Here is a 13,711-nt window from a genome sequence, read left to right on the forward strand (position 1 = left end):
ATTTAATCATGGATTCGTAGAACTTTACAACACAGGAGGACATTCAATCCATCATGTCTGTACCAGTTCCTGAAAGAGAAACCCAGCTGGTCGGATTCTCTTTCAACTGCCCTTGAACCGAGTGGCACTGTAGGCCATTTCAGGCAGCAATTTAGAGATAACCACACTGTTATGTCTCCGGAGTCACGTGTAGGCCAGACTGGGGAAGGATGGCAGATATTGTGTATATTTAAGACTGAGATAGATGGAATCTTGGTCGTCCCTAAAGGAGAGATTAATGAACCAGATGGATTTTAATGGCAATTGCCTCATGGTTACCATTGATGAGCTGTTATTTCCATATTGAATGAACTGAATTGAAATTCCATTAGTTGACACAGTGGGTTTTGAGCCCATGTTGCTCGATCGTTACACTGTGATGCGATAATAAAGACAAAATTCTACAAATGCTGGAAATATGAAACAAACACTGATAATGCTGGAGAACCTCAGCAGGACTGTGGAGAGGGAAACATAGTTAATGTCTTGAGTCCATAAGACTGTAAGAAAAAGTAACAGGAGCTGGCTATCAGCCCCTTGAGTCTGCTCTACCATTCAACAGAATCATGGCTGACTTGATATTCCTCACATTCACTTTCCTGTCCTTTACCCATAACCCTTGAATTGTTGACGAACCAAGATTCTATCTATCTCAGTCTTAAATATACACAATATCTGCTCAGCTCTTTGAGGCAAGGAGTTTCAAAGTCTCACAACCTCCTGAGAGAAGAAATGCCTCCTCATCTCAGCCTTAAGTTGAGGTTCCTTTGTTTTGAAATGATGCCCCCCAGTCCTAGACTTCCCATGAGGGGAAACATTCTCTCAGCACTTCCTCTTCAAGCCCCTTGAGAATCCAATATGTTTCAATGAGATCACCTCTCATTCTTTTAAACTCCAGTGAGTAGAGTCCTAACCTGCTAACCGTTTGCTCTTAAGAAAATCCCTCCATGCCAGGCATCACCCTCATAAAACTTGTCTGAACTGCCTCCAAAAAAATGATATCTTTCCTTAAATAAGGGGACCAAAGAAAAATCAGACAATGTGTCTTAATGACTACTGCTTGGTGGCCCTGACATCCATCATTATGAAGTGCTTTGAGAAGTTAGTAACAGCATACATCAGCTCCATCCTCCCAGGGGAGGCAATGTGCATTATCGCTGGACTGTGAAACTAGAGACCCAGATAATGTTCTGGGGACCTGGGTTCAAATCTCGCCACGGCAGATGGTGGAATTTGAGTTCAATAAAATATCTCGAATTAAGATGATGATTGAATTAAGATGATTAGTTGTTTGGTGTGAAAAACCCATCTGGTTCACTAATGCCCTTTAGGGAAGCAAACTGCCATTCTTACCTGGTCTGGCCTACATGTGACTCCAGACCCACAGCAGTGTGGTCGACTCTTAACAGCCCTCTGGGCAATTAAGGATGGGTAATAAATGCCACCTAGACAGCGACACCTTCATTCCCGGAATGAATAAGAGAAAGAAAAGATTGCCTTGATCTGCTACAATTGCAGTCCACAGCAGGCACCATCTCCCTGGTGCTACACTCATCCCTGGAACATCTGGGTACAGCAACATCAGATTCTTATTTATTGACTTTAACTTCCACTTCAACATCATTATCCTAACTAAACTCACCTCCAAATTCTGAGACCTAGGGCTCTGTTCTCCCCTCTGCAACTGGATCCTTGAGCTCCTGACACACAGACAGTGATCAGTAAGGACAGGCAACAACATCTCCTGCACAATAATCCTCAATACCAGTGCCCTGCAAGACTGTGTACTCAGTCCCTTACTGCACTCCCAGTGCACTCAGACTGTGTGGCCAAATTCAGCTCTAACCCCATTTACAAATTTTTTGAACACACCATCGTAGTGGATCAGATTGCAAACAACGATGAGACAGAGTACAGGAAGGAGATGGACAAAAATAGACATTGCTGGAAAGCAAGTCTGGTAGCATCTGCGGAGACAAATCACGGTTAATGTTTTGGATCAAATGACCCTTGCTCAGAACTTCCCCAGTTCTGAGGAAGGATCACTTGACCTAAAACATCAACTCTGTTTTCTCTCCACAAATGCTGCCAGACCGGCTGAGCTTTTCCAGCAATTTCTATTTTTTGCCTCTGATTTATAGCATCTGCAATTCTTTCAGTTTTTAAGGAGATAGACATCTTTGTAACATGGTGTAAAGACAGCAATCTCTTCCCCAGCGTCAGCAAAATGAAGGAGTGGTCACTGACTTCAGGAAGTAGAGTCGGGGGCATGCCCCTGTCTGTCGCAATGGTGCTGAAGTGGAGATGGTAGACAGGTTCAAATCCTGAGAAGTAATAATCACCAACATCCTATCCTGGTCCATCACATCAAGGCTACAGTCACAAAACACACCAATGTCTCTACTGCATCAGAAACTTGGGAATGTGAGCATGTCCACTGACTCCTTCCAATTTTTATAGATGCACCATAGAAAACATCCTATCCAGATGCATCACAGCTTGGTATGGCAACTCCTCTTCCCAAGGCCAAAAGAAATTACAGAGGGTTATGATCACAGCCCAGTCCATCATGCAGACCAACCTTCCATCCATTGACTCGGTCTACACTTCCCACTTCCTTGAGAAAGCAGCCAACATAATCAAAGACTCGTCCCCCTCCGATTATACTCTCTTCCACCCTCTTCCATTGGAGAGAAGATATAACAGTTCGTAAACCTCACTGTTATCACACACATGAACAGACCTCTCATACAATGGAGTTGACTTTTCTCTGCACCTCTTCAGTGGCTGTAACACTACATTCTGCATTTTATCCTATTACCCAGATGTACTAATGTAAGGAATGATTTATCTGTTTAGCATGCAAAACAATACTTTTCACTGTATCTCAGTATATGTGACAATAGTAAATCAAATCAAAACTGCTCACAGTACTCCAGATGTGATCTCACCAGCACCTTGCGTAATTGCAGATGGATTTCCCTGCTCCCATTACTCTACTTCAGAAGGTCTTCGTGTGTTCTGAAGAAGAGTCATGCACCATCTCAAAACATTAACGCTGTTTCTCTCTCTTCATAGGTGCTACCAGGCCTGCTGAGTTACTCCAGCATTCCTTGTGTTTGCTTCTGAATCCAGTGATGTTCCCATGGTACCACTACGCAGTATAACTGCCAGCAAAGCACAAGCTGTAGTTTCTTCACAATGGATTTGTAAACCTACCTGGGCCTTTCGCTCTCCCGTGAACAATCCGGCCCAATCGAAATATCACAGCTCTTTCATATTCGTTGACAACCTGAAAGAACAAAGCCTACATGTCATTCACTGATAACTCTCATTGCCCACTGACTCTGTAAGCAACATCTCTGTAACGCTGAAACCAAGAGAGGAGCTGTGAACCAGCTGGCTTGATGCAGCCCCTTCCAGTACTGTTTTATTTTTCAGTCAGTGTGTCCCATTTGAATATTCATACTCGAGACCTCTTCCAATACATTGCTCCAAAGCTGGAACCTACCTGAGCAGTTCCCCCAAAAGGGATGAGCATGTTGTAACACTGAGTGGAATTGCCAGTGATGTGACCAAGCTAACATTGTTCCTGGTTTATTTTCTGTTGAAGTTGTAGGCACATCCAATGAGTGCATTGCAGTGTGAGAATGAACAGAATCAAAAGCATCTCAATGTTTCAGCCACACAGCAGCAGAGTGGTGAGAAACCAATATCAATGTGGACTTCACCAGCTTCAAAATCTCCCCTTCTCCCAACGCATCCCAAAACCAGCCCAGCTCGTCCCCTCCCCCCACTGCACCACACAACCAGCCCAGCTCTTCCCCTCCACCCACTGCATCCCAAAACCAGTCCAACCTGTCTCTGCCTCCCTAACCTGTTCTTCCTCTCACCCATCCCTTCCTCCCACCCCAAGCCGCACCTCCATCTCCTACCTACTAACCTCATCCCACCTCCTTGACCTGTCCGTCTTCCCTGGACTGACCTATCCTCTCCCTACCTCCCCACCTATACTCTCTCCACCTATCTTCTTTTCTCTCCATCTTCAGTCCGCCTCCCCCTCTCTCCCTATTTATTCCAGAACCCTCTCCCCATCCCCCTCTCTGATGAAGGGTCTAGGCCCGAAACGTCAGCTTTTGTGCTCCTGAGATGCTGCTTGGCCTGCTGTGTTCATCCAGCCTCACATTTTATTATCTTGGAATTCTCCAGCATCTGCAGTTCCCATTATCACCAATTGTCAACACACAGGCCACAAAAACTGCTACGGTAGCATCATGGTTCTGTGAAAGTCTGAGTTCAAATCCCACCACTTCTTCTTGGGTTCAAAGCTCCGACAGACAGTGCCACGACCTCCACTATGGAGGCAGGTCCCGAATCTAAGTGAACAAGAACTGGGATCAAATCCAAGCTGTTGGTACCACTCTGATCCACACCAGCTGCACATCCCACAGAAGCAGCTATGAGGTAATCATGAGGTTTGGGACAACTTCCTGGAGCAATATATTGTAGATCCAACTGCAAAACTAGCTATTTTGGATGCAGAAATAGGGAAGGTTTAATAAATGATCTCAGAGGAAAAGATCCTTTTGGTAACAGTGATCATAACATGATAGAATTTAGCAACACTACATCAGAACTGGGATCAGGAGTAAACAACTCAACCCCTCAAGCCTGCTCTGCCATTTAATATAATCATGAATGATTTCATTGAGGTAGAAGAACAGAGGTAGCAGTCAGAGATAATACAGTGTGGAGCTGGAGATACACAGCAGGCCAGGCAGCATCAGAGGAGCAGGAAAGTTGACGTTCCGGGTCGGGACCCTTTTTTCTGAAGAAGGGTCCTGACCCAAAACATCAACATTCCCATTTCTCTGATGTTGCCTGGCCTGCTGTGTTTCTCTAGCTTTACACTTTGCTATCTTTGAATAATTTCATGTTGGCCTCAATTCTACTATCAGAGTCCTAAACTCAAACTGAAAACTTTATTTCTGTTTTAACAAGTAGAAATATTCCCCAATCCTTCTCACCAGTCAGTTTATTCTCATGTACTCCCATCATGCTGTGATAAACCTAATTGCCAAACCAAACTAAATTCCCAGTTTCACTCACGTAGCCTCAGGAGACATTTGCACTCAGTGAAAGTGTAGTGCAAAAGGTCCTTTTCCTGTATGTGTCTGCTCCAGTCACTTTTTAAGCAAAATAAACCAGCATCTCATTAACACAAAGGATTTCAGGTGTTTAAATGCAAATTGCCAGCGTCATAAAACTTTCTCTTTATATCAGTCTATTTTAAGCTACTCAAAGGCTACTGCCTGAATCCGAAATTAAGTTTAAAACTGAACTTTGAGCATCAGCTAAATTCCCACTTTGAAACAAATTCCCAGATTCGCTCACCCCCTCTTGTCTGACTCAGATGAAATCTCCACTCACAGACTGCGCACCTCACTGACAGAGCAGTACAAAAAATCCTCTCAGGTCAGGCAATAAATTCTGGCCCAGTCCAGCAATGCCCACATCTGGTGAAAGAGAATTAAAAATAAGCCCTTCGAGGTCTCTGAGCTTCTCTAATTTTGGCCTCTTGACACCTCTGGGTTTGAAATACTCTGCCATTAGTCACACTTCAGCTGTTTGGGCTCCAAGTTTTGGCTCCAACTGCTTTGGACGCCCTTCCTTAACCCTCTCTGTTTCAGTTTCCTGTTTCAAGAGGAAATTTAAAACTCAGTTCTTTGGTTAACTGTTTGGTTCACCACTCCTGATATCCTCATGTGAGCTGGTGTTGTATTTTATATCATACTGTTTCTGTGAGTTGCCTTGTATCACATTAAACAGCCTATGTTGATGAGATGAGAACACTGCCATTGATTTATTGAGTTACTTGTTGGATCGCTGCCTGAATGTGCATCAAGTGTCTGTAACCCTGTCAGTTTTAGTAACTGAAATGGCAACAACCTTGTTGAGAGAGCAGGTCTGTCCACATCTGTGTTGTGGGTCATGACAAAATTGGAGCTGCGGATATACAAACATGAAAATTTGGAACAGGAGTAGTCACTCGGCATTCCGAACCTGCTCCACCATTCAATATGATCATGACTGTTCATCTAACTGAGTCCCCCCCTCCTGCTTTCTCCCCCATACCCATTGATCCATTTAGCCCTAAGAATTATATCTAATTCCTTCTTAAAAACACTCAATGTTTTGGCCTCAACCGCTTCCTGTGGCAGGGAATTCCACAGGTTCACCTGTGATGATGAAGATATTTTTCCTCAGCCCAGTTGTAAATGACTTAACTCATCTCCTTTGACTGGTCCCTGGTACTGGACTGCCCAGTGATTGGAAACACCCTTCCTGTATTTACATCCTTCTTACATCCAAGTCTAGGCCTGTCAGAATTTTCTAGGTTTCTGCAAGATCCCCTTTCATTCTTATAAACTCCAGTGAATATAGCCCTAACCGATCCAGTGTCTCTTCATATATCAGTCCTGCCATTTCCAGTAAACCTTCACTGCAGTCCCTCCATCACCAGGGCATCGTTCCTCAGATAAAGCCATGGTTAAGAGGGACGGCCGGGAGAATTTGTATTGTGCCGCTAGAGGTGAAATTCTTGGATCATGGGTGCACAGTACTCGGTGGTCAGTAATACTGCCCCACAGTACCAGGGACCTCAGTTTGATTCCATCCTGGGGCAACCGGTCTGCACATTCTCCCAATGTCTGTGTGGGTTTCCTCCGGTGTCATCCCAGAGTACAAAGATGTGCAGGGTGGGTGGGTTGGCCATGCTAAATCGCCCGTAATGTCCAGGGATGTGGAGATTAGGTGGGTTATATGGGGATGGGTTGGCGTGGACTTGTTGGGCCAAAGGGCCTGGTTCCATACTGTAGGGAATCAACCATTCTATGATAAAGAGACCGACTGCACACAGCACCTCAGGTGTGGCCTCATTAAGGCCCTGTACAATTGCAGCAAGACACCCCTGTTCCTGTACTCAAATCCTCTCACCATGAAGCCCAGTGTACCATTTATCTGCCTCACCACATGCTTCCCCTGTGTGGTTACTTTCAGTGGCTGCTGTACAAGGACACCCAGGTCTCATTGTACATTCTCTCTCTCAATTTAGAGCCATTTGGATAATAGTCCGCCTTCCTCCTTCTGCTACCAAATTGGATAACCTCATTTATTTATGTTACACTGCCATGCATTTGCCCAAACCCACATCCTGTCCAAATCACTGTGAAGCATCTCTGCATCTGCTGCACAGCTCACTCTTCCACCCAGCTTTGTGTTAGCTGTGGATTTTACTGAGGGTGGACCAAAATGTGGACGATAGTGCATTAATTGTTCATCGTTCATGGGGCATGCCTCATCATTGCCCAAACGGAGTGTAGGGGAAATGGTCTTGATGAAGGCACGGTGTTTATAAGATGCTAACGGGGATAAATGTAAAATGAGCACTGAGCTACATGTTGGCTGCAGCAACAATTGAGCCTTACAGGGTCAGTCTCGTCAGCCACATTCACCAACAATAACATAACACAAGGTGCTGACAGCTATCAAAACACTTCACAGCTGCCATTGCTGCCTCAGAGTTTATAGGCCTAAATTCTTATCCCGCTCTTATCTTATCTTAACTCCTAGTTAAGAACAAGGAGTAGGCCATTCAGCCCTTCCAGCCTGTTCCACCATCTAATATGAATATGGCTGATCTCATCTCAGCCTCAACTTCTCATTCTTGCCTGCTCTCTATACCCCTTGAACCTATAATTAATTAAAAATCTATCTATCTATCTCCTCTTCAAATTTACTCAATATCCCAGCATCCACTGCACTCTGTGGGAGTGAATTCCACAAACTCATGTCCCTTTGAGAGAAGTAAATCTGCCACCCCTTGTCCTAAGGCTATGACCTCTCATTCTAGATTGCCCCACATGAGGAAACATTACCATTTGTTCATCCCCTCAGCATCTTATATACTTCAATTAGATCTGTTCTCATTCTTATAAATTCCAGACAACCTGGGCCAAAGCTGCTCCATCTCTCTTAATGAGACAACCCCGTATCTCTCGGATCCATCTGGTGAACTTCCTCTGAGCTACCTCCAATGCGATCGTACCCTTCCTTAAGTAAGGGCATTAAAACTGCACGCAATACTCCAGGTTCAAGCTCAGTAATGCCCTGTACAATTGTAGCATGCACAGCTAGCATGTATCAATGAAATTTGCCTCAACGGTTCCATGTAGGTTATAGGGAATGAAAAAACTGCTACTTCTGGAAGTACTTTCTGTATTTAGTCTGGGCACATACATTAGCTCCAAACCAGAACAAGAGGGTACAGGAGCAAAACACTGCTGATCCTGGTAATCTGAAATCAAAGCAGAAATTTTGGAGTATGCTCAGTTGGAAGAATTGATAGTTAATCTATTTAACTCTTAGTTCACCTGCGAAGTGGCTCAGCAAAACTCTCAGTAAGATCACAAAGTGTGAGGCTGGATGAACACAGCAGGCCAAGCAGCATCTCAGGAGCACAAAAGCTGACATTTCGGACCTAGACCCTTCATCAGAGAGGGGGATGGGGTGAGGGTTCTGGAATAAATAGGGAGCGAGGGGGAGGTGTATCGAAGATGGATAGATGAGAAGATAGGTGGAGAGGAGAGTATAGGTGAGGAGGTGGGGAGGGGATAGGTCAGTCCAGGGAGGACGGGCTGGTCAAGGGGGTGGGATGAAGTTAGTAGGTGGGAAATGGAGGTGCGGCTTGAGGTGGGAGGAGGGGACAGGTGAGGGAAAGAACAGGTTAGGGAGGCAGAGACAGGCTGGGCTGGTTTTGGGATGCAGTGGGGGGAGGGGACGAACTGGGCTGGTTTTGTGATGAGGTGGGGGAGGGGGAGATTTTGAAGCTTGTGAAGTCCACATTGATACCATTGGGCTGCAGGGTTCCCAAGCTGAATATGAGTCGCTGTTCCTGCAACCTTCGGGTGGCATCATTGTGGCACTGCAGGAGGCCCAGGATGGACATGTCACCTGTATCAATGTGGATTTCACCAGCTTCAAAATCTCCCCTTCCCCCACCGCATCCCAAAACCAGCCCAGTTCGTCCCCTCCCCCCACTGCATCCCAAAACCAGCCCAGCTCGTCGCAGCCTCCCTAACCTGTTCTTCCTCTCATCTATCCTCTCCTCCTACCTCAAGCTGCACCTCCATTTCCTACCTACTAACCTCATCCCACCTCCTTGACCTGTCTGTCCTCCCCGAACTGACCTATACCCTCCCTACCTCCCCACCTACAAGTTCCCCTCCAAAACCACTCGCCGTGCTTTTTTGGAAATATATCGTCGCTTCCTTCACTGTCGCTGGGTTAAAATCCTGGCGTTCCCTCCCTAAAGAGGTATTGTGGGTCAACCTACAGCACAGGGAATGCAGCGGTTCAAGAGGGCAGCTCACCCGCACTCTCTCAAAGGGGGCAAGTAGGGACCGGCGATAAATGCTGACCCAGCCAATGACAGCCACAGTTCAACGCTTTAAGAAAATGCCGATCAATTCCCACACTCTCATGTGGGTTACCACAGAGTGGAGAATGATCACCGGCCTTGCTAGTGATGCCCACGCCCATGGGTTTTGGAAGGGCAGTCACTGAATCTCTTCGGAGTGAGCACATTGCAAAGGGATATGTGATTGTTGCGAGCAGGTCAGGTTTCTGATCGATTTTTGCAGCCTTGCTTTACAGCCTGCAGCTTAACACCTGCACAAAGATACAGTTCAGTACGAACATTGTAGCCGCCAAGGTACAGGACATACAAGGCCTTTGGCACAGACAAGACTGAATGAAGAACCTGGGAGGAATCCCCTTATAAAGAGAGCTGAGGGCTTGAAGAAAATGCACAGGCAGTGAAAGGCTGGAGAGAAAAGATCTGAAAGTCTTGCTGGACCTTGCCAGAAAGCAGTTGCAATTCAATGAGCGTTGTCTTGATTTGCTACATCTTTGATCAAACTGAGATTGAAGATAGGGGAGAGATGGAAAAGGGGTTATACTGATGGCTCACTGTTACCTGCTGTACATAACTTTAAGATGAAAATTACAGCAAACCAACCTTGCTGTTAAGCTGGACTCACATCTTGGAGCAGTCTAATTAAACCAACAGATTTCTTAGGAATACAGAGTCATACAGAACGGATACAGACCTTTCAGTCCAACTGATCCATGCTAGCTCGATATCCTAAACTAATCTTGTTCCACTTGCCAGCATTTGACCCATATCCCTTTAAACCCCTCCTATTCCTGATGCCTCTTAAATGTTGTAATTGTACCAGCCTCCACCACTTCCACTGACAGCTCATTCCATAAAATGTACTACCCTCTGCGTGAAAAAGTTGGCCTCAGGTCCATTTTAAAGCTTTCCCCTGTCACCTTAAACTTATGCCCTCTAGTTGTGCACTCCCCTACTCTGAGCAAGGACCTTGTCTATTTACTTTATCCGTGTCCCTCATGATTTTATAAACCTGGATAAAATCACCCCTCAGCCTCCAACACTCCAGGGAATGTAGTCCCAGCCTATTCGGCGTTTCCCTATTGCTCAACCCCTTCAAATTTGGTAGCAGCCTTATTACACTTTCTCTTCAATTCTCTGCATCGAAGTAAGGCAGGAAGTACAGCTGTCAAGTGTTGCAAAGTAAGATCCCACAACCAGGAATGTGAGTAAGGAAGGATTATTTTTAATGACAGTGGCGGGGAGAGGTGCTGATCAATTTGAAATACGCTGGCTGTAACCGTAAACTCTAAGCTGATCCGTCTTTTAGGAAGCTGTGAGCAAAGAGGAGGTCATTCCACCCCCATGAGATGGTTCTACCATTCACTGGGATCCTGGTGGATATCTACCCCAACTTCACCCACTGACCTTGGCTTCATATTGTGTCCTTGTCAAGTTTTGATTGACATTCTCTCCTGCATCTCCTCCATGAGTAATTCTGTGTTAGCCTCACCCAATGTGATCCCAGTACCAGTCATTAACAAACTATTCAACTAGGTGGGATGCGCCACACAGTGCAATTATCAAATAATATTGCACACAGGACCATGCAGCCTCTTTAGCCCGTGCTAGCTCTTTGGAACAGAGAACTAATTTATCTCACTTTTCCTTGTCACTTTACAATAGCCCAGGATAAGTTTCCCTTCCAAGCACATGTTAAGTTCTGCTGTGAATGCTTCCTCCCACCACCTTTTCAGGCAGCACCTTCCCTATCATATCAACTCACTCATCACAGAAATGTACTCATGCCAGCTTTTTGTTTTTTTTTGCCAAATTCCACCAGTCCTAACACAGGCCTTCCTCCTCCTCTTCTTTGCACTGTCTCTGTACTTGTTTAAATCTTGTTAACATCTGTTACATCCACCATATTAGACAAATGTTTCCACTTCAATTGTTAACTTTGTTTCTCTCGCTCTCCACAGATGCTGTCAGATCTACTACAGCCATATTTTTAAAACCTTCGTTCATGGGATGTGGGTATTGTTGGCTGTGACAGTATTTATTCTCCTGTCCCCGGTTGGGGCGGTATTTATTCTCCTGTCCCTGGTTAGGGCAGTATTTATTTATTTATTTATCCTTAGTTGCTTGAGAAGGTGATGGGGAGCTGCCTTCTTGAAGCGCTGCAATCCATTTGGTCTAGGGGCACACCCAATTAAGACCAAGTCATAAAGTTAATGCCAGTGAATAGTTATAAGCGTTTTACAAAGATCAATCTGAACCGCTTTCTTTCTTGTACTTTAATCCTCTGTTCAGAAAGGTAACGACGTTCTGATGAAGCGTCACCCAACTCGAAATATTAATTCTGCTTTCTCGGCACAGATGCCATCAGACAATGCGGAGTTCCACCAGCAATTTCCGGTTTCCTTTCAGATCTCCAGCATCGGCAGTCTGTCGGTTTATTCTGAGGGTGCCAAAACCTCTCAACTTATTCTTGATACTTTTGGAGATTTGAGTGCAACGACACGCCAGCATCATCTGGCATGGTGCTAACTGACAGTGCAGACCTCTGAAGCAAGTCTCTGCCCCTTTTCCAACAAATACCAAAACAAATAAAGCGGGCCAGGACCGTGAGCTTCCCCTAACTGGCAGAAGAGGATCTTTAAAGTTTTGGAGTAGATTTATAGCTTGGTTTGTGGGTGTTGAGGTTGGTTGGAATGAATGAGGATAACAGCCATCCGATGTTTCTGAATTAAAGTTGTGAATTAAAAGCTGAATTACAAACCATTAGAAATTTACCTTCATGCAGAACCAGATTGAGATGGGTAGAGTTGCGAGGGTAAAGATAATCGACAGGATGATTAGAATCCAACCAAAGCATCCCAGCCCTGCAGAGAAAGGCAGGCTATTAAAAGACACATCACAGCCAGTACAAGGAGAAAGAGAGATACACACAGACAGACACACGTGCCTGTTGCTGCTTTTATTATTTATAACCTTGTTACCTGAAGTGCTGTACTGTGATTTTGAGCCCTCCTCGGCTCTTGCTGGAGCCAATTTACTTTGGTTCAATCTCATATTGAAGCTCCCTGCTCGCACACTGTCTGCTTGAGACTCCAACCTTGCGAACAGCACCCACCCACTTTAGCAGCAGCAGCAGCTGCAGGCAAGGCCCAGCGAACTGGGCTGGACCAAGGCTCGGCCAGGCACGCCTCTGCTTTCGATAGGTTGGGAAGTGGGTGGTGGGGAGGTGGGGGTGCTGCTGTCAAAGCACTGAGGGACTGTAGACAACTGGAAGAGGGATTTACATAAACATTGTGATTGCCAAGAGTTCCCTAAAGAGGCCTCTGCTCTTGGTGTACAAACCAGACCACCGACAAACGGGAGAAGCGTCTTTTCAAGCTTTTTTTCCCCCTCTCTCTTCTCTGGGACAGGTGCAAGCACTGCCCCGGGTTTGTGTGATTTTATTGATGTGTGAGGGTAATGCTCCTGTCGGCAGGCATTAGAAGGAGGACGGCAAATGCATGGGAAGACCACTTTCCCTCCAATTTGCTCATTGTCCTCACTTACATAAATGTAGGCCACTTGGCCCATAAGCCTCCTGTACCTTTCAGCACAATCATGGCTGATCCTCCATCTCAACACCATACGCTCACTGTCTCCCCATACCCTCTAATATACGTCTTCAAGTTATAAACAGGAAAAGACAGGGTAGATAAAGATAAAATATGTCCTCTGGGTGGAGATTCTAGAACTAGGGGATATAGTCTGAGAATTAAGGCCAGGCAGTTCAGGAGAGAAGTTAGGAAGTACTTCTACACACAAAGGGTGGACACTTTTAGGAACATAAGAATTGACATACCGTCCTGGCTGACAGAAATGTAAGAGAAAAGGACAAGCAGGAGGCCTTTCAGCCCCTCAGGCCTGTTCTGCCATTCAATAAGATCATGGCCCGAGTCCCTATATGCCTTTGGTCTATATCCCTCAAGACCTTGGCTTCACAAATTTCTTTTTCGCTTTCGAGATTTAAAATTAACAATGATCCATCATCATTGCCATTTGTAGAAGAGAGTTTCAAACTTTCCCCACCCTTTGTGTGTAGAAGTACTTCCTAACATCTCTCCTGAACTGCCTGGCCTTAATTCTCACACTATATCCCCTAGTTCTAGAATCCCCAGCCAGAGGATATAGTTTATCTTTAGCTACCCTGTCTTTTCCTGT

General features: G+C 45.4%; 1 protein-coding gene across 1 annotated transcript in view; it reads right to left on the minus strand.

Annotated features, from left to right (window-relative positions):
* Window positions 1–12,680, minus strand: part of LOC125457189 (stomatin-like) — a 28,519-nt gene extending 15,839 nt beyond the window's left edge. Inside the window, exons 1-3 of the mRNA XM_048541076.2 lie at window positions 12,496–12,680; window positions 12,290–12,378; window positions 3,259–3,331 (exon numbers count right to left, since the gene is read on the minus strand). Of these exons, the coding sequence (XP_048397033.2) occupies window positions 3,259–3,331; window positions 12,290–12,378; window positions 12,496–12,568 (235 nt within the window). The 5' untranslated portion in view covers window positions 12,569–12,680. The remainder of the gene's footprint in view (window positions 1–3,258; window positions 3,332–12,289; window positions 12,379–12,495) is intronic.
* Between the last annotated feature and the right edge of the window lie 1,031 nt (window positions 12,681–13,711).

Source organism: Stegostoma tigrinum, chromosome 12, assembly GCF_030684315.1.
Source record: "Stegostoma tigrinum isolate sSteTig4 chromosome 12, sSteTig4.hap1, whole genome shotgun sequence".
Taxonomy (NCBI): Eukaryota; Metazoa; Chordata; class Chondrichthyes; order Orectolobiformes; family Stegostomatidae; genus Stegostoma; species Stegostoma tigrinum.